At 40.4% G+C, this 21,450-nt stretch overlaps 2 protein-coding genes across 3 annotated transcripts in view; one reads left to right on the forward strand and one right to left on the reverse strand.

Moving 5' to 3' along the window:
- Positions 1 to 67: 67 nt before the first annotated feature.
- LOC124147795 (NF-kappa-B-activating protein-like) lies at positions 68 to 11,679 on the forward strand. 2 transcript variants are annotated; one of them, XM_046518570.2, is made up of 10 exons: positions 68 to 171; positions 3,120 to 3,635; positions 4,320 to 4,409; positions 6,070 to 6,147; positions 7,128 to 7,204; positions 7,449 to 7,527; positions 7,774 to 7,904; positions 8,052 to 8,127; positions 9,079 to 9,228; positions 9,960 to 11,679. In XM_046518570.2, exons 2-10 carry the CDS (start codon positions 3,133 to 3,135, stop codon positions 10,126 to 10,128), a joined length of 1,353 nt encoding a protein of 450 aa, XP_046374526.2. In that variant the 5' UTR covers positions 68 to 171; positions 3,120 to 3,132; the 3' UTR covers positions 10,129 to 11,679. The 2 variants fall into 2 exon arrangements, with proteins under 2 accessions (XP_046374526.2, XP_046374525.2); XM_046518569.2 differs by lacking the exon at positions 68 to 171 and adding an exon at positions 204 to 332.
- Positions 11,680 to 17,327: 5,648 nt separating this feature from the next.
- LOC124147799 overlaps positions 17,328 to 21,450 on the reverse strand; it is a 41,696-nt gene continuing 37,573 nt past the window's right edge. Inside the window, exon 17 of the mRNA XM_048391404.1 lies at positions 17,328 to 20,522. Coding sequence (XP_048247361.1) covers positions 20,212 to 20,522 — 311 coding nt within the window. The 3' untranslated portion in view covers positions 17,328 to 20,211. The remainder of the gene's footprint in view (positions 20,523 to 21,450) is intronic.

Consider the following 21,450-nt stretch of genomic DNA (forward strand, 5'->3'; position numbering starts at 1 on the left):
CCAGTTTAATGATTATATTAGATTATTCTTTTGGGAATATTCACTTCGGTTGGATAAAACTGACATAATGATATAAGACTATGTTTCACAAAAATAAAAATATATATATTCTTAACAAAAAAATCTCGTAAGTAGATCGCGATCGCGAGATCAGCCATATTGAATCACCAGGTACTTGTTTACGTTTTTACGAGCATAATGAGACTATTATTAAAGATGTTAACACTATCTTGATAAGAATTACCCATGTGCTTTTCATACCCCGAACCTACTTGATTGTCACTGTGCCTTTTGATAAGGATGGCAGAACGATGCATTGTCTTTTACACACAGTAAGTTCTGTGGTCCAATTTTCGATCATGTGGTCATTTAAAAACAGAACGAGTGCAGAACGTAAGTTTATTATGGAAGAGTCCACCCCTTTACGGGCGGTTTTCGGGTTTTAATTAGTTTGCGGGTATTGCGGAGGATCAAAAGTCGCGTTTCAGCGGGAAGTGAAGCTAAGCTGGGCAAGTGATTTAATAATCCGTCAACATTTAACCACGGGTCCATGGAAGCTATTACACGACGTGACGTATTTGCTTATTACTAACAGGGGCAGTGTCATTAACACACTAATAAAACAAATGCACCCAAACAAAAACGAATTTGTCAGGATTTATCTTTTTCATTCTGCCAAAAGAGGTGATATAGGTATAGATAACCCTAACATTAGCTGATAGGGTCGCTCTCGATCTGGGTACCATCGAAATGTACCCTGGGTACAAATCGATGTATTAAATTGTGCCCAGACTTAAGTAACCATGTCGTTTTGTACCCTGTCCATATCTAAAAAAAGAAACCATAATTTCTAATAGATTAATTAAAATGACTTATGATTGTATTTGTAACAGTTGTGTTATTTCTCTAAAATTTATATCAGTAAGCCTCCATGACCAGTGAATAATTTATGTTGTACGAATTTTAAACAAATAATAACAAAGAAATAAACTTTTATTTCAATCTGTCAAAATATCCCAGCAATGCACTGTTCTTCTCACATCCTTGTTCTCTTCTTTCTGACCTTGGGCGGTCGGGTAGCCTAGTGGTTAAAGCATTAACTCGTCACGCCGAAGACCCAGGTTCGATTCCTGACATGAGTACAATGTGTGAAGCCCATTTGTGGTGTCCCCTGCCGTGATATTGCTAGAATATTGCTAAAAGCGGCGTAAAACCTCACACTTTCTAACCTTGAAGGGGATGCTTCCATTCACAGAATTAGGATCAGGTAATTCATTTACTGGGTCCTGTCTCTTCATGGAAATGCTAAGATATTCAAAACATGGTTTAATGAGAACTTATATGAATTATATTGAAAGATTTTGCGTGAATGAAAACTATTGCAGACAATGATTATATTTTTATGGGGGAAAAAATATTAATACTCGAGTAATTTGCAATAATTTAGATATAGGCCTATTGCAAATGTTTGTGATTTTGACATTAAAAATATATCTAAAAATCTCTGACAAAATTTAATATCTAGGAAAGCAGACAACAATTTCTACCATATTGTACTTGGATTTAAATAATGGTATGATTTTGATCTGCACTAACCGAAATCAGATCACTGTCATATTTGTTTACACTGTGTCATGGCCGTCTTACGTGTCACATTTCAGCAATATCACCTTCTAAGTCAATGTCCGATATTGGAAAAAAAACGTAATTCAAAAATAATTTAATGTTACAAGCATTACTTTTCTTCATAACATATGTAAAATCGTAACTTGCTACTTGTCATTTACTCGTATTAAATATGCATAAGTGCAAAAGTGCAATTTCTTACTTTTGAGCCGATGTATGTCTTGTGGAAGATGGTGGTGTTCAAATTTTTGTACACTCTGAGGAATTTGAACTTTTTCATTCAATTTTGCTGACAGTTGGATCAGACTTGGGGCTGAATATCAGCCTCTGAGCACGTCTAGATCAAGCCCAGCAGTCCGGTCTATGGTTGATCTTACTAAGAACTGCTTGCAGTGTCGTTTTGGCAAAATATTATTATTATCATGCTCTAATAAGAGGGGTACAAAATGGATGTCATGAGTGACAAAAGCACAAACCATACATCACTTCACATGCATTGTTTGCCCCCGAAAGTAAGTCTGACAAGTCCACAAAACACGCCTGGCCATCTGATGGGCCCAAACTGAGGCATGCGCCAGTTTAGATTGACAGACTGGATTGGTCGATTATTGAACCCAGCTACAATTATACATTGGATGAATATATGCAGAAATGCTAACCAATAGGATTTTGGTGTGATAGGTTCAGTTTTAAGCCTAAAATACTCTTTTACACTTGTCCACCCCCAAGTTTCGTTTTTGTCATTTTCTTCACAAGTTATTTACATACATAAAATATCACAGAGAGCATATTGTAATGCATCAGTAACATGAAATGATGAATCATTCTACAGCAAGACCAATCCAACCATGGAGAATTATGCTTTCGATTCCAACTGTGTTAATATATGCATTACTCAATGATACAAGGTCTCTGATTGGTTGTTATCTTAAAAACCTCTTAAGTCATTTTATCAACCGATCTCTGTGAGTGCAAACAGGGAACTAGTCACATGTACACTGATATTACATTGTACTGAACCCTTGAAGATCCGGGGTAGAATAGGCCTTCAGCAACCCATTCTTGCCATAAAAGGCGACTATGCTTGTTGTAAGAGACGATTAAGGGGATCGGGTGGTCAGGCTCGCCGACTTGGTTGATAAATGTCATCGATCCCAATTGCGTGGATCGATGCTCATGTTGTCAATCACTGTATTGTTAGGTCCAGACTCGATTACTTACAGACTGCTGTCATATAGCTGGAATATTGCTGAGTGCGGCGTTAAACAACAGACAAAGAAACAAAGATTGTACTGTCAGTGTTACGACTTTCACATAAATTTACTTCTTGTTTTCACCCCACTGGTTACTCCAAAGCTTCAATTGGGGTTGTCATCTATGGGCTAAGGGTCAAGTCACCTGATTTCAGCTGCCATTTAACTACCACAAGGACTTGCTGATCCTCATTTGAACAGTTATGATTTGAGGAATTATTTCAAGTATTTCATTCACAGACTGCACTGAGGGATGATGGTTCGATCAAGTTCATCATCATCTAGGAGTCCCACTCCGGAAAAGCACAGACGTCGTGATGTTTCCCCACGCTACAGACGTCACTCCTCCAGTGACAGAGAGGACTCACGACACGGACGGAAAGATGACGTAAAAAGACACAGGAAAAAGAATGGTGACCATATGCATAGGGACAGATCACGGTCACCTTTTTCAAAGAGAAGTAGGTCAAGGTCGCCATTTACTAAGAGGATTAGGTCAAGGTCACCATATTCAAAGAGGAGCAGGTCAAGGTCACCTTACTCACGAAGAAAGAGGTCAAGGTCTAAATCACCTCATTATAAGAGGGAGCCTCGTGGTTCACCACAATATAATGATTACAGAATATCAAGATCAAACAAAAATGATGCACATTGGTCTCCTGGTTTGCGGAAATCAAGATCTAGGTCACCTGTTTCTCGGAGGGAGAGGTCAAGGTCACCTGAGAGGAATTACCCGTCATCAAGAGGACAAGACAGGTATATTGTAATGTTTGGAAGTATGTTTAACTCTAGTATATATATATATATGTTTAACTCTCAGGTCTTGCAGGACTCAAATCCATGGCATGAGCCATTAAGGTGGGGAACGGATGTTCGGACTCTGGGACTTGGCTGGGCGACCTAGGATGTTGATCATTCTATCAGCTACTTGTGTACCTGGTCTATGCTCAGTTGTGTACTGGCCATCGGGGTATAGCAGGAATAGTGCTGCCTGCAGAGTAAAACATCACACAAAACATACAGTCGTGGGATTTATCTACAATTACAGACAGAGTGGCAGGCAAACTGGGGAAAATCTTCATATTGTTTAACATTGGATTATTTTTTGTAGTGTTCAAATATTTGTACATTCTGAGGAATTGGAAATTTGTGAATTTTTGCTGTCATTTGCTGCAGACTTGGGGCCGAGTATCGGCCTCTGAGCAGGTCTAGAATAAACCCCAGCAATCCTGTCTATGGTAGATTTTTCTAAGAACTGATTGCAGTGTCGTTTTGCCTGAAATGAGATTTATGATGCTACCGTTGAAGACAAGCTATGGCAGAAAACATTGTGTAACCTATGTTTTGACTATGAACATAAAGTGATGTTTGGGCGAGAGATGGATGAGGATGCCTATCAGTAGTGTTGGTATATATATCTATGAAACCTTTTTTTTTTAGGGAAATGAGGCAGAATGGTTTTGGGGGCTACCATCACCAGAGTCGAGACCAACATAGCATGCATACAGGGCCGTCAGACTTCATGGAGAGGTACAGCCACTCTATCATTATTATCCCCCACTACAAAGTGGGCCGGGGGAGACTGGAACGGAGTTAGTCCATCTGTTCTTCCATCCGTCCTTCCGTCCATCCATCAGGTTCTCAAAGGGGACAAATTTTCTCAAAAACTACCGGTAATTAAGTCAGAGTATTGGAATTTTGCACACTGGTGTTACTGGTCATGATTTCAAATGAGTTTGAAAATTGATGTCATAAAATCCGTTTTTACAGAGTTATGGCCCTTGCTCTTTGACTTTCAAGTTAGTGCATACTACGTGAAATGGGGACAAGTTTTTCCCAGAAACTACTGAAGTTACATAAATGAAACTTTGCATGCTTGTCTAAGAGATACTTGTCGAGACTAAATTTGAAACTTGGTCCCATAAATTATTTGTTTACAGAGTTACAGCCCTTGATCCATGTTTTTTTACTTTGTGCATAGTGTGTGCAATGGGGACAAGTCTTCTCAGAAACTACTGATGCTACATGAATGAAAGTTGGTATGCTTATCTAAGAGACACTTGTCAAGACAGAGTTGAAAAATTGGTGCTGTCAATGAATTGTTTACAGAATTACAGCTTTCGATCCATGTTATTTGTGCAATGGGGGCAAGATTTATAAGCAAGTTAGCTTATCTAAGAGATACTTATCAAGAGTTATTTTTTCCAGAGAAAGGGCCTTTTGTGTGCAATAATTTCACATTTAATCATTATTTCTGATGACAAAAGCGGCCCAAGTGCCTATCTCTTCTTAAGACTTTACGGGGTTCTTTTTTTATAGTTTATATTCACTACCATATGAACAAAACAAACTTCTAATATGCCTCATGGTGGGGGATAGCGATAACACTGTTTTCTTGTTTGTATGTGGGACTGAAGTTGTTTTAGTACAGAAATTATTATCCATATTATCATTTTACAGATGATGCTCATGAGTGCGGCGTTCAACAACAACCAAACAATAACGCTTTAGTAACGCTGATAACGAGTCTAGTGGGATTAACATCAGACTGATAAGAATATCAATTATTATTGAAGAGTAGGGCATGTAAGTTTGTTGGCAAATGATGTAAAAATTAGGCCTTGTCAATCTGCCATGCTAGACACTTGGGACAATCTTTCAAGTCTTTTATTGCAGAAATTTGAAGTCTTATTTTATAAGGTCAAGTAATCTTTTGATTATCAGAAACAAGTTCCACTTCCCCTGTGATTTCTTAGTTCATTTCCACAATATACAAGAGGGAAGGAAATTAACAAAAAGTTCAGTCTTTACGGACTGTTGTACTTCATTGTATGGGGGTAGAACAGGTTCAGCAACCCATTCTTGTCCCCCGTGAAGATTCCGGGGTAGAATAGGTCTTCAGCAACCCATTCTTGCCGTAAAAGGTGACTATGCTTGTCGTAAGAAGCAATTAATGGGATCGGGTGGTCAAGCCCGCTGACTTGGTTGATGCATGTCATCAATCCCAATTGTGAGGATGGATGCTCATGATGTCAATCCCTTGATTGTCTGGTCCAGACTCGATTATTTTATGACAGCTGTCATATAGCTGGAGTATTGCTGAGTGTGGCGTTAAACAACAAACAAACAAACAAAAAATCATTGTATGTTGACCTTTGTACTTCATTGTATGCCCACTTTTGTACTTAAGACGGAGACAGGAGCGGGAACGTCTGGGAGAAGCTGGTGTTCCCGAAATATGGAACAGTTCCCCCCTACACATTGAAAAGTAAGTCTCCCACAATGATATCCTGTCAGTTTTCCGATAAAGCATCTTCTGAAAGATGGTTCACAGAACGGACCAACATACATGCAGTAAAAATGATTGATGTTCTAAGTATCTGGCCCAGTGAAGATCTGGGTTAGAATTGGTCTTCGACAACCCATGCTTGTGACAATATCGTATGACTAACAGGTGGTCAGGCTTGCTGACTTGGTTGATGCATGTCATCATATTCCAATTGTGAAGATCGATGCTGATGATTTCAATCACTTGATTGTCTGGTCCAGACTTGATTATTTACAGAGTTCAGTCATATATCTGGAATATTGCTGAGTGAAGGGTTAAACAGCAAACAAACATAAAAAACAAGAATTCACTGATTTAAAGACTCAACTCAATGTCCTTCAAAGGTAGAATTTGTTTGTTATTCATTAACATTATATTAATTTGGATGTTCAAATTGTTCCAAAAGATATCCACAACGATCGACATTGAATTTTGGGCCATAGATTTGGAAACTAATAGCAAAAAGCAGGCGTTACTACAGTAGGATCTATTTAGTTTTCTTTGTTGAAGAGGGGCGGTCAGGTAGCCTTCTGGTTAAAGCGTTTGCGCATCACGCTGAAGACCCAGGTTTCAATTCCCGACAATGTGTGAAACCCATTTCTGGTGACCCCCGCCTTGATATTGCTAACATATTGCTAAAAGCGGCGTAAAACCTCACTCACTCACTCACTCACTCACTCACTCACTCACTCACTCACTCTTTGCTGAAGATGACATGAGAACATGTGACTGAGAATAGGAGTTCTATTCAGTGGTGTCCTATGAAAGATAGTTATTCTGTTAAATAAATAGTCATATGTTAAGTCTGAAGGGATCACAATTGCTATTTAGAATTCCCTCACATGGCAGTTTTATTGGTGATCACTTTTAAATGTTATTCCTGCCTTCACAGTTTCACTCTGTAATATATGTACTTTAAGTTCTGACAGTGATGAAGTAGGACGGAGGAACAAGGCATCCTCGGACTCGGACTCGGATTCTGACAGCAGCTCAGAAGGTGGGTTGCTAGCTGATGGACTTGTAGCTCACTCTGAAAGTAGCTTACTAGATGATGGATATGAGCTCATCCAGAATAGAGGTTGCTACCTGATGTGCTCATACCTCTCTTGTCTTTTGTTCTGATTTTTCCAAAAAGTGCAAGTGTGTGAATTTGTTCTTGGTTTTCCCAGCACACATATTAGATATCTGGGTTATTGCTAAAAGCATCCTAAAAACAAACTCTTTGAATTTTTGGATTTCAGAAGATAGAAAGAAGAAGAAGAAGAAGAAAAAGAAGAAGTCCAGTAAGAGTAAAAAGCACAAGAAACACAGCAAGAAAAGGTGAGAGTCAATGGTTACCATGGCAATTGCCTGTAACTGAAACATCTGAAATTTGTCAGGCAGACCAGAAGCTTTTCTGAAATTTAATTTTTATCTCCTTTAGAAAGGTCTTCAAATTAAATCTTAATCTGCCTTGAAAAGGTCTTCAAGTTAAATATTATTTGTCAAAATTATTTTATTTGAATTTCTGATTCAGTATGCACAAAGTATATCCCAGTCACCCACAACACACTCTTCTACTTTCAGTAAGAAAGTGAAAAAAAGTAAATCGAAGAAGTCCGCGAAGAAAAAGGCGAAAGTGAAGAGTGAGAGTGAAGAGACTGAGGAGAGCGGAGAAGAAGAGGAAGATGTTGAGGCAGTCTGGACAGAAAGGAAAAGTACGTCCCATTACTGCTGTTTTGAAAAAAAACATAGCGACATTAAACCCAACTCGCTTACTCATCACCATTACCTGACCAAGATGTGATTGTGATTTACCATTTTGTCCGAACATGCTTTAGACGACGTGTTTCTTTGTGTTCCAGTGTCAGATGAAGAAGACGAAGACACATTGGGTCCCCAGCCATTTGTTGCTGGTGCTGGTGCTGGTGAGAAACTGAAGTGAGTTGATATCTGTATTTACCCTGATTTTGGAGAATTATCATTTCAGAGGTTTCAAATCACAATAACCACCTTTGATTGAAACAGCTGATTTTAAATCATGTTTGGTCAAAATTCAGATTAAATTTACATGTAACCTAGATCTACATTGATAAAACCATATATTTTTTTTCTAATCCGACAATGAAGTTAGAAAAAACTCATTTCAAATTGGTCAGTGAGAGGTTTCAAAATCACAACAACCACCTCTGATTGAAACAGCTGATTTTACATCATGTTTGGTCAAAATTCAGATTAAATTTACATGTAACCTAGATCTACATTGATAAAACCATATATTTGTTTTCTAATCCTAGAATGAAGTTAGAAAAAACTCATTTCAAATTGGTCAGTTAGAGGTTTCAAAATCACAATAACCACCTCTGATTGATTGATTGCTGTGCGTATCACATTAAAATAAGTGTGGTTAAATCTGCAGGTAGCCTACATTGAAAACACAGCATGTGTATCGCCTCTATGAATAATACATAGATAGGAGACCAGCGAGTAGCTAAGGCAGCTTACAAGTGCAGGCAACATGGGAGATATCCTTGCACATCTCTAAGGGTGGCAGTTTCCATATCTTCAATAAGCTATTCTAGCCATGGATAAGTTCCTCATAATAATACCTGCCAATGTCAAACAGGTGCAAAACTACGAAATTCATGAGACCTCAGGTTAAAAATTTGCAGAATTGTTCCGAGTTATCAAAATCTGATGGAGTAAGCATGTACTCCAAAACGTTTTCCTCATAATAAAAAAGGTGTCATCCATAAATTCTCTTCCTTCTCAAAATTTGGTTGTAGAATTTACAAAAATTGACCACAGGATTTTGATATTTTGGCTTTGGAATACAGCAGGGCGTGATAATTGCTTACAAACCCATACAGCATCATAATGCTCTGACTCCAGCTATGGCCGAGCTCTGCTGCCAGGAGAGGGTGCTGCCATGGCTGCCTACATTGCCGAGGGGAAGCGTATTCCCAGGAGAGGTGAGATCGGATTGACCAGCAACGAGATCGAAGGCTATGAGAAGTCCGGCTACGTCATGAGTGGCAGCAGGTGAGGCTCATGTGTATTATGTGTTTGCCTCGTTTTGGTGAAGTTTAATTATCCTTGGGGATGTTGGTTACATTAGATCCCCTCTTCTATTGCCCGTCGTAAAAGACTAAGTTGATTCGTGTCAGTCGGTCAGTTGTGTTGTTCGTTATATGGACCTCTTTGTACTGATGTGCCTGGCTGACTTGATTATTATTGACTGCTGTGATAAAGCCAAAAATATCAAACAACCAATTAAAAGGAAATTGTTTGCAGATGTTGTAATCAGTGTCAATAGTAGTGATGTTTAGAAAGAGAGGGGCCCGTGAAGATCCGGGGTAGAATAGGTCTTCAGCAACCCATGCTTGCCATGAAAGGCGACGATGCTTGTTGTAAGAGGCAACTAACGGGATCGGGTGATCAGACTTGGTGACTTGGTTGATGCATGTCATCAATCCCAATTGGGTGGATCGATGCTCATGATATTAATCCCTGGATTGTCTGGTCCAGACTCGATTATTTACAGACCGCCATCATATAGCTGGAATATTGCTGAGTGCAGCGTTAAACAACAAACAAACTGACTAGAAAGGGAGGCTGTAATTTGAAGAAATCAGATTGGTTTTGAATATTGTGACCATGTCAGCAAAGCCTCCAAACCGAAAAAGAGTGATCAAAAGCTGATTTGAAGGACTTGTTGCTAAATCAGTATAACTGGAGATCCAACATAATATTGTTATGTAATTTACTTTCAGACATCGGAGAATGGAGGCTGTCCGATTGCGTAAAGAAAACCAGATCTATAGTGCTGATGAGAAGCGAGCTTTAGCCAATTTCAACCATGAAGAGCGTGCTAAACGAGAAGTGAAGATTCTGTCTCAGTTCCGAGAGATGGTTCACAAGAAGATTGCAGAGAAACAATAGTGGCCAATCCTGCTTTACTGATGAGGCGTTCATTCATTAAACCCTAATGTTCAGGGTGCTGTTGTACAAAGCAATCTTAGTGATAAGGTGATTGTAGTGATTGCAGCTCCCTTAACTTAACATAGTCTTACGATAGTCGTAGCGCTAAGGTTGTTTTGTATAACGGCACCCAGGCCCCGGTTCATAAAGCAATCTTAGCGCTACGACCAATTTATGGTAAAGTATAGGAGTTATTATCATATCTTAGCGCTAAGATAGCTTTGTGGAAAGGGACATTGCACATGCTTGTGAAGACCGTTCTTCATGTGTACTGACATAGGTGAACAATTGTAAAGAACATAATCTGAGAGGGCGAACACCTTGTAAAGAACGTAATCTGAGAGGGTGAACATCTTGTAATGAATGTAATCTGAGAGGGCGAACACCTTGTAAAGAATGTAATCTGAGAGGGCGAACACCTTGTAAAGAACGTAATCTGAGAGGGTGAACATCTTGTAATGAATGTAATCTGAGAGGGCGAACACTTTGTAAAGAACATAATCTGAGAGGGTGAACACCTTGTAAAGAACATAATCTGAGAGGGTGAACACCTTGCACGTTCGTGAAAAACACTCTTCACGTCTACTGAGAGAGGTGAACAATTGTAACGAAGGTAATCTGAGGGGGCGAAAACCACATACAGTGAAACCCTTGTGAATTGTGAAAGTAGCAAATTTTGAAGAGGTCACTGAAGCATTAAGATATTAATGTTGATGGTATAGCTGAAAATAACAGATACGTACATAAATATAGGTAAAGGTGTTCATTGTGTACCATTAATACTTGCAGAGAAAGGCTAGGGATTTAGGTATTTCCTTCCTTGATTATCCAGTGTCTCCATTCTGTTCTGTAAATACCCTGGACTTGTTTGCCTCCTGGGAGTCATTTCAGAAGTGACGTGACCAATCACAAACTTAGCACAAGTTTTCTCTTGCCCAGGAGTTATTTAATTGGTTCATTATACATTGTGCCATTCAAATCTGGCTTAAAACAAGGGTACACAGAGAATGGGTCAAGGGTATTTGTCAGAATCAAATTGAGATATGATATACTAGATGAGTGAGGTATTTCCGATGTTTTGTTTTTACAAGTACAGGTGAACAACCTCAGTTCATACCTCTTTTTGATTAAAACTGGCAGAAAGGAAAGGTAGAAAGGTAGTTAGGGCATCACAAATCTTCATATCGAAGATAATCTTTGGTTTAAACTGTTTTAAAATTAGGATTGGGCGAGATAATCAGTATTATGCAAACTGCTTACTAAACACAAATTGTACGAAGTTATATGTATAATTCCTTGCACATTTATCAGCAGTGTGTGAGCCAAGCAGTACAAGTATACTAAGACCTCTACGGATGATCGGATGATTAGAATCTGACTACATTTCTAGATTTAATTTTCGTGTCCATTTGTACATATGGTTATGAATTATTTTTATGTATATGTTCCTTTTTGCAATGTAAATATGAGATCATGATCGTTAAACTGACAAAAATAAAGACTGCATCACTCGCTCTGCTTTTTATTTGTGTTCGGGGCAGTCGGGTAGCCTAGTGGTTAAAGCATTCGTTCTGCACGCCAAAAAGGGGTTCGATTCCCAACATGGGTACAATGTGTGAAACCCATTTCTGGTGTCCCCCTGCCGTGGTAATGCTGGAATATTGCTAAAAGTGGCGTAAAACCTCTCACCAGCTCTATTTGTGTTCATGAATTAGAGATGCCAGATTCTCCCAAACCATCCTCGCAGGTTTCACTTCAGGATTATCATCACTCTTAGAATGATTATCCATGATTGTTAGAATGGGCATATATAAACTGACAAAATAATTATTCCTCTTCCATGCCAACCCAGTATTTTGGCTTTGTACCCATATGGGGTGAGGTGAAATGGGGTTTAACATCGCGTCCAAGATTATTGCACTTATATAGCGACGTGTGTGTGTGTGTGTGTGTGTGTGTGTGTCATTAGACCACGGAGCGGTCGTACCCATATATATGGTTCATCAGTGTGATGAGCAAATGCTTCCACCAATAGTAGATCAGATAGCAGGTTCAAATGAAACAAGAACAGAAACATGCATGCTTCTTCAACTTGCGGTGGGGGGCACAGGTGGCCCAGTCATCTAAGGCGCAGCGATTCGCGTCCCTTGGGCACACTAGAAACCTATGATTGGGGATTCGAATCCCGGTTAGCCCGATTATTGTCAGCACCATGCCCGTGCTAGTGGGTTTCACCGAAGTAGTAAACGTCTGAGACCTGCATCACTTCGGGCTTTCCTCCCACATTAAGCTGGCACGCCATCATATAACTGGAATACTGTTAAAAGCGGCGTTAAACCCAACTCACTCACTCACTCACTCACTCACTCAACTTGCAGTAAAAGGGAAAAGGGCTGGCAAACCAAGATGAAAACCATTTTACCCAGAACTTTTATGTCCCATATACCAAGATAAGAATTCTTGCCACTGATTTTCAACTTGAAATTTGGCATCCTTCTTGGATTTCCAGGTGACCTTACTTCTCCGTGAAAACATACCAGGTGGAGGTCGTGTTTAAGAATATTGCACTTACATAGCGACGTGCATGCATGTGGATGTTTGTGGCTGCTTGTACTAGTCATGACAAATGCAGATTTATAGTACATGTACTAGCGAAATGAGATACCACGTCACAGACTGACATGAATACCCGTTCGGTTACACTTACTCCAAGCTGAGCAGTCCTTCGTTAGCTAATGCCGAGTGCAAGGCAGGGTAACAAGTACCACTTTAAACGTCTTGTGGTATGACGCGGGCGGTGATCAAACCCACGACCTTCCACTCCCCGGGCAGATGCTCTCGACCAAGGAGGAAGTCCAAAATAAATGTAGACGTAAATTTTATAATCTATTACAGAAATCCCCGACAGGTTGAACAAAAAACACAGACTCTGTATGGATGTTGATCAGACTTTTACTTTCACCAGTCGGCTTTAACAGTGTAAAAAAGCAAACCATAAATCATGGGGCCCATTAATACCGAGTGCCAACTGAGGGTGAAGGTCGGTCCTCTGGCCGCTCCTCGCGCCATCTCCTCACAATCGGTGTGTACACACATAAATACAGGTAGATCACGGTACAAGACAATACACTGTACAAACACCCAACAGGCATGAGGATCCCTCTTCTTCACAGGCTTAAATGTACACCTCTAAGTACAGCTGCCTTTCCTGACAGTTTATTGGCTTAAATATACACAACATTGTTTACATCCATTCAACATTGTTACACCTATACTTGCACTGAAAGACGATCAATACACACAAATCATGTATGTACAATAACATATTTTCAGTTTTCTCACCCATGGCAGTCTTGCATCTACTACTCCGCCATAGAGTTCTCAATACTTGTTTTACAGACCCTAGACTTGAAAATTTGCCATGAAAAATAGCCAAATGAAAATAAAATTAGTGACTAAATATCGCTGATTAATGATATAAAAAAATATGTTCACAGGAAATATCTCTCAAATTGGTTTGTCCTGAAAAAGAGGATTCATTAGAAAATACATAGCAAAATGTTTACCGCGATGTCAACCGATAAGTTATGCCCCTTCGATATAAAATACCTGGGTGTCGTACAAAGCAGTCTTAGCACTAACATACCTTAACTTACAGCAGTCTTAGGGCAAAGGTTTTGTACAGCGGCACCCTGGTCTTTTTAGCAGGAAATCATTGTGTCTTGAGAGTACAGTCGATGGGCATGAATTCAGAAAGCTAATTGATATTTTTGTTAAAATAAATTTCGACCACTGACATGTTTCAAAGTAGAGATAATTTTATGGATAACAACTTCTTTATTTACTGTAAAGACGACAACAGGGGGACACCAGAAATGGGCTTCACACATTGTACCCATGTCGGGAATCGAACCCGGGTCTTTGGCGTGACGAGCGAACACTTTAACCACTAGGCTACCCGACCGCCCCTGTCGTGAAGTGAAATAGGGTCTAATAAGGTTGGGTATTGTTATAGATCATAGAGATTGATTATCATTAACTAAATAACAAGCAATTATTGATAAATATCGCAGAAGTAACTTTGAACAAATATGCAAATAAGTCCAAAAGAAATCAACATACTTCACGCCACTGGTGGTACATTTAAGCATGGACTACTTTGAGGACATCTACCAATGAGAGAAAACAAAACGTCCATATACCAACGTCGAGCATTCATGCTCTCCCCAGTGACACGAGACTGGCTTGGAAGTTAATGGCTAAGAAATCAAGAACAACAGACAGGACTGTAGAATATGCTGCAAGATAAAATAAAACAGCAGTAAGAACAGAAGCAATACCCTGGTTTGAATGGCTACTATTGTCAGCCGATCTCGAGGGGTTTATGGTGAGATGTAACCTTTGTGTGAGCATAGTACCCCAAGCTGCCTGGTCCACACACCATAGGCCCCGAGAGATCAGTTGACAACAAACTTATCGTGCCAACATTCATTCATACAGGTCAGAAATATGTTTGTAGTTTCACTGCGAGATAAACTTGTTACCTAAGACCAGGACCCACTTGCACAAAGCAATCTTAGCGCTAAGACTATCTTAAGCCTATGTTAAAGAATGGGAGATACAATCATCTTAGCGCTAAGATCGCTTTGTGCAAGTGAGCCCTGTTCTGACTGATTTCGCAGCAGGCTACATGAGCAGGCTTGTGAACGGTTACATGGAAAATAACTGTCCACTTCTAAACCAATCTGAAGCTAGTATTTTAATGTAAGGTAAGATAAAGGTAAATGTTCACATTCTTATATGTGACTGTATTTGTCCGCTTAATGCCTACTTGTACAAATGATACCAGCTTCCGATGTTAATTTTCAAAAACCTATTGCAGCTGGGAATGAAGCTAAGACGACTCTTGCATCACGACAACCATCAACACTGACACAGCCATCAGAATACACTCTCTGCAACAGCACAGGGGAAATAAGTACTGACAACCACTACAACAAATGATCCATGAAAATAACACTCTATAAATAATTGAAATATACTGAACAAAAAAAGTTAAGGACCATGACTATTTGGGGGATTCTTTTTGTCCTGAAGACTGAGCACATAATTTCGTCAAAATATCCCCAAAAATATTCACAATCCCTTACTTTTTTTGTTCAGCATAGTTTCAAAAAGATGCAAAATATGAAGCACTTATCCATGTCAATATTCTAGCATGTTCATTTTTCTACCAGAAGTTGTGCTGTAGACACCAACTTTTGAGCACAACATTTGAAGCACTTGAAAGAATGGTTCCTGTTTGGAGACATTAATCTTTTTCCAAAAGTCATTCAAAAGTAAACATTTCCTAACGAAAATGACAACTGATCATTGAAAAAATACATAAAAAAGAATTTCCAAAGATCACTACAGCACTCTTATTGGGGATAGCTTTCTTTTTCCATGATTCACAAAACTGATCCCATAACTTGCCATGTTTATTTAAATATATATGATATATCTGACATAACTGAATATCCTTATCAAACATTGAGTACCCCATGCAACCCAATGCACCCTCCCACCATTACTCAACAGGCAATGGACGTCTAAAATAGTCCGTGACAGATTGGTACTCTCTGAAGTCTCTCAAGAATGTTGGTTAACGTTACTGGCCGACCTCATTTTCAGTCCCCCCAATTTCGATCTACAATACTCAGCCTACACCCCGACATAAAAACATATTATCAATATTATGTAATGCAAAGATTGGCTGAGTCGCAGTCAGGAGTCATTCAACAAAAATGCATAATGAACCACGTCAGGTCTAATAAGTAACGTATAGACTTGTTACTAAAAATAGAATGGGAATTACCTGGCAGTGGTATTCCCCGAACCTAAGTCAATCAGATTCTTTGTTTGTTTGAACGTTTATCTCTTTATTGTTAAAATAAAACAATAACAGTGTGTGAGTGAGTGAGTTGGGTTTTACGCCGCTTTTAACAGTATTCCAGTTATATCACGGCGTGTCAGCTTAATGTGGGAGGAAAGCCCGAAGTGATGCAGGTCTCAGACGTTTACCACTTCGGTGAAACCCACGAGCACGGGTATGGTGCTGACAAACCTAGAAACATAATCGGGGCGAACCGGGATTCGAACCCACAATCATAGGTTTCTGGCGTGCCCAAGGGACGCAACTCTGCACAGCGAATCGCGGCGCCTTAGACGACTGGGCCACCCGTGCCCCCCTAAAACAATAACAGACTTTATATCAGGTCAATACCTGTTTTTATGGACCCGACAAAAGCAATATTGATGGTAACGCTTTCCATAATGTTGAAATTCCAATTACATAGACTGCAAAAGAAACTGCTAGTTGGACAGACTGGTATTATCAAAGAAAAATCACTTGCATGATTGTTGTAAGCGATAGAAAATCGTAATGTTTTTCAAGTCTGGCTGTGGAAAGCTATTTATTTACCTTCATTCAATATCAGTATTCTTAATGTTTGAAATAAACATAAACAGTTAGCCATGTTAGCTATTATGTCGAAATATGTTTCGAAGGCAGAATCAGAACCTGCTTGCACGCAGGATAAGTCTGGCATGATTTTGCAACCTTTGACATCATTCATCAATGATTATCTGACCTTTGACACTGTTCTCTGACCTTTGACATAGTTCTCTGACCTTTGACATGGTTCTCTGATCATTGACATGATTATCTAACCTTTGACATGGTTCTCTGACCTTTGACATGATTCGGACTATAAAAATAATTAATACATGATTCTTTGCCTTTGACATAAAATATCTGACACTTACTGATTGCTCACTTTCTGTCTTGTAGGGGTCACCTACGTCGTGTGGTTTTACTGCAAATTGTTTTCAAAATGACATCCATCATCACACCAAGATAAGACAACTGATAGTGTTGGAAAGGCAGGGTCTTTGGACTAACGGAGCCTCTCTGTTGCCTTAAGCATCCCTCAATACATCATTAACCGTACTTGCAAATATTGTTCCACACGTTTCCAACAATGGTGAGTGAGTGAGATGGGTTTAACGCCGCTTTTAACAGTATTCCAGTTATATCACGGCATGTCAGCTTAATGTGGGAGGAAAGCCCAAGTGATGCAGGTCTCAGATGTTTACCACTTCGGTGAAACACACGAGTACGGGTATGGTGCTGACAAACCTAGAAAAATAATCAGGGCGAACCGGGATTCGAACCCACAATCATAGGTTTCTGGTGTGCTCAAGGGACGCAACTCTGCACAGCCAACCGTGCCCCCCCCCTCGTTTCGAACAAATCACAGGACATGAGAGCATGAAGGAATGAACTAGTATGACGATTAGTACACATCAATGTTCAGCATCACACTGATGTCGAGCCATAATGATATATTGAGACGTATCCCCCTACCTTGTGTCACATCACTCTTGTTGGTCGAAATGACCAATGGGTCAAGTTTGTCAGTGAGTTTAACACCGCTTTGAAAAGTATTTCAGTTATATCACAGCATATCAGCTTGATGAAGGAGTCAGTGATTGACTGACTTGGGTTTAACACCGCTTTTAACAGATTTCCAGTTAAATCATGGCGTGTCAGCTTGATGTGTGAGGAAAGCCCGAAGTGATGCAGGTCTCAGATGTTTACCACTTTGGTGAAACCAACAAGCATGGGTATGGTGCAGACAAACCTACAAACATAATCAGCATATGAACCCACAACCATAGGTCCTGGCACACCTAAAGGGACACAACTCTGCACAGCAAAATGGAGTGATGACTAGGCCACGTGTGACTCCTTCCCCTCCCCCCCCCAAGTCTAGTGATTCCTATGATTGTGAAACACATAGTTTAGTGTCCATATATCATGACAGCCCGACAACAAAAAGGAATTAAACAGCTTCTGATGCAGTATTACACATCGTCATGGTATGCATAGGAAGTATATCTGGGAAGGGTGTTCTCAGTATTCGAAAATATTTCTCCCCATGTGACAATACATAATTTGCAAACAGATTGCTATCAATTAGCCTCAAATTTGAGTTCACAGGGGTTAGACATGTCACTAGTCTGTACAAGGTTATAAGTCAAAACGGGGAGGTTTTAGTTGTTTATCCAAAATCACAGCTATGAAATTAATAGTCCCGAAGGATCCATTCACCAGTGCAATTTAATTCGTGGCATCTGATGTGAATCCTGATTGTTCATTGCACGATCACAATCAGCAAGATAACTGAGTGAATGATGAGGCAAAGTCATGGATTCTTAAAAAACGTTTGGTAAACACGATGGCGATCCGCTTTCAAAATCTTTACTAAAGTACTGTCGGAAATGCTAGAAAAATGCTTTTTGCCTGTTAAAAAAGGATATAATTTTTCACAAACTGTTGTTATTTAAATATCGAGTAACTTCCGATTGACCTTCCTGTGGTTTGAAGTATTTCAGTCACAAGGAGTCCTATCGACAGGAGACAAATCCGAATGAAAACACGAAATTCACATATATTCTAAGTCCAATGAAACAGACTATAGAAATATGCGCACGTCACTCCTTTATAATTGTAATAATGTAGCCTTCCTAAAACAGCTAATCCACACACCAAAATCATTAGGAGAAAATACTAGATCTGTATCTTCTAAAATGACAAAATGGCGCTGCATTTGTTTTGTCAACACTGCTCCCATGATGCATGTTACATTACACTTGCATAGCCATAGCCACGGTACACGACATGGAGTATGTACTTGGAAATGTATACAAGTTCTTTACACTTTAGAGAGATAGAGGGAAGCCATTAATTAATTTAGATCGGGTGAATTACCAAACTGCCCAAGCTATGGGTTTTTTAATTCATACCATCAAGTCCACGGTATGATAAATAAAACAAAACAAGTATAGGGGTGGTCTCAAAAACAAAACCAGGAAGAAAAAGGATATTAGACAGCTTTGATACAGGGGGATCAGGCGTATAGTGTACAAGCTTTATGAGCAGAAGGTAACCCTGACTTGTAGAAGAATTTGGGAGGAAATTAAAGATACAAATAATGTTTCGTGGACTGCACTAACTATTGCTCTCAATGAGATGGGATTTCGATACACTGTGCGTGGCAATGACTGAGCAGTTTTCAGGGGATAATATTCCATCCTGTCTATGAGGTCACATTATCTCCAACCATTCATAACTATCACAGTCAGGGCGTCCAGATAATGTACCTTTATGAATCATTCCACTGACTACATGTGGCTATCGGCAGATGGACAAAAAAAAACCATGGTACTAACAGGTAGAGGTAATCGTGACATTGTTTTGCACGCCGCAACCCATGATATGGGGCTTATCGATGGATGTGTGATAGTTTTCGAGGCGATAAAGTAAACTGGTGATTTTCATAAGGAAATTATAGGAGGTGACGTGTTCATAGACTTGTTGGAACTTCAGCAATTGCCCATTTTAAACAACGTCAGTGTCATTGTCGTATCTATTCCATCATGAAGTACATATCCTAAATTGTTACCCCTTCAAAGCAATGTCAATTAAGTACAATAACAGCAATATTTCGAGACCACCCCCACCCAACTCGGATGCCAATGAGAACGCACGGGACAGTGTGAGGTCATCACCTCGAAACAGGTGTTAGGTAATTACTTCAGGTTATCGGCCGTTTCATACATGCATGACAACACACGGATATTTTTTAAGTTTATCACCATTTACCCGTAAAAGTACTTTTTAAGGGTAATCAGTGTCAGTTAGGACAGGTTAGATTAGGTCAATTTGGGTTACATGCTCTTTTTATAGTCCTATGATTCGTATTTATTAAATGAAGCTAGAAATTAATTTTTCTAGCATTTCCGACCGTACTTGGTCTCCATCATTGGTTGTATAGTGTGGTCGGCTGGTTTCCGGATTTGAACAAAACGATGTACATATTTCATATAAGCTCATCTTATACCAGTGGATATGTATTGAATGTATTGAATGTCATGGTGACAGAAACATCTTCAAAATATGAGAATGGACTGAAGTGATTAATAATGCAGATTAAGAAACTAAGAATAGAAATCAAAGGTGCTGTCGGCTTCTGCCTGTTCTGCAGGTGGCTGAGTGATTGACATGGGACTGTCATCAGACTGTCCAATCATATCGTCCATTGCAGGTTGGGTGGAGTCCGATGGCCCCGCCCCCTCCTTCAGTGCTGTTTTGAGGGAGTCTTCAGGCTGGTTTGGCTTGAGGGGGTGAGTCTCAGAAGTGGAGGGTCCCCGGTGGACATCGACAACAAGAGGGGGCGGGGAGGTGTGGCGGGAGGGGGCGTCCAGGAGGTAGGGCAGAACAGCTGGGGGGTGGAACTTACTGGATGTACCTGGAGAGAAGCAAGAACAAAAACAGAACATAAATGATGGGAACCGCTACTAACTGCAATGTACCAAATTTCACTCCATTTTGAAAAAACAAAGGGCTGAATAATGGCCAAGAATAGGTTTTTTTCAATATGCGTGCGTGCGTGCATGCGGTGTGACCAAAGGGTGTAATGGCTTGTGCACCAGGTGTGCCCGAAGGATTTTATGGCTTGTGCACCGGGTGTCCCCGAAGGAAGTAATGGCTTGTGCACCGGGTGTGATCGAAGGGTGTAATGGCTTGTGCACCGGGTGTGCCCGAAGGGTGTAATGGCTTGTGCACCGGGTGTGCCCGAAGGGTGTAATGGCTTGTGCACCGGGTGTGCCCGAAGGGTGTAATGGCTTGTGCACCGGGTGTGATTGAAGGGTGTAATGGCTTGTTCACGGGTGTGCCCGAAGGGGGTAATGGCTTGTGCGCCGGGTACGCCCGAAGGGTGTAATGGCTTGTGTACTGGGTACGCCCGAAAGGTGTAATGGCTTTGGCACCAGGAGTTCTCGAAGGGTGTAATTGCTTGTGCACCAGGTGTGCCCGAAGGATGTAATGGCTTGTGCACCAGGTGTGCCAGAAGGGTGTAATGGCTTGTGCACCGGGTGTGCCCGAAGGGTGTAATGGCTTGTGCACCAGGTGTGCCCAAAGGGTGTAATGGCTTGTGCACCGGGTGTGCCCGAAGGAAGTAATGGCTTGTGCACCGGGTGTGACCAAAGGGTGTAATGGCTTGTGCACCGGGTGTGCCCGAAGGGTGTAATGGCTTGTGCACCAGGTGTGCCCGAAGGGTGTAATGGCTTGTGCACCAGGTGTGCCCGAAGGGTGTAATGGCTTGTGCACCGGGTGTGCCCGAAGGGTGTAATGGCTTGTGCACCAGGTGAGCCCGAAGGGTGTAATGGCTTGTGCAC

This window comes from Haliotis rufescens, unplaced genomic scaffold (genome assembly GCF_023055435.1).
Source record: "Haliotis rufescens isolate VD_foot unplaced genomic scaffold, xgHalRufe1.0.p SCAF_9, whole genome shotgun sequence".
Classification (NCBI taxonomy): domain Eukaryota; kingdom Metazoa; phylum Mollusca; class Gastropoda; order Lepetellida; family Haliotidae; genus Haliotis; species Haliotis rufescens.

Coding starts and splice junctions, on each gene's coding strand:
- LOC124147795 (XM_046518570.2), top strand. CDS start 3,133: ATGATGGTTCGATCAAGTTCATCATCATCTAGGAGTCCCACTCCGGAA. Junction 7,905..8,051: donor AGTCTGGACAGAAAGGAAAA/GTACGTCCCATT, acceptor TTTGTGTTCCAG/TGTCAGATGAAGAAGACGAA. Junction 9,229..9,959: donor TACGTCATGAGTGGCAGCAG/GTGAGGCTCATG, acceptor ATTTACTTTCAG/ACATCGGAGAATGGAGGCTG.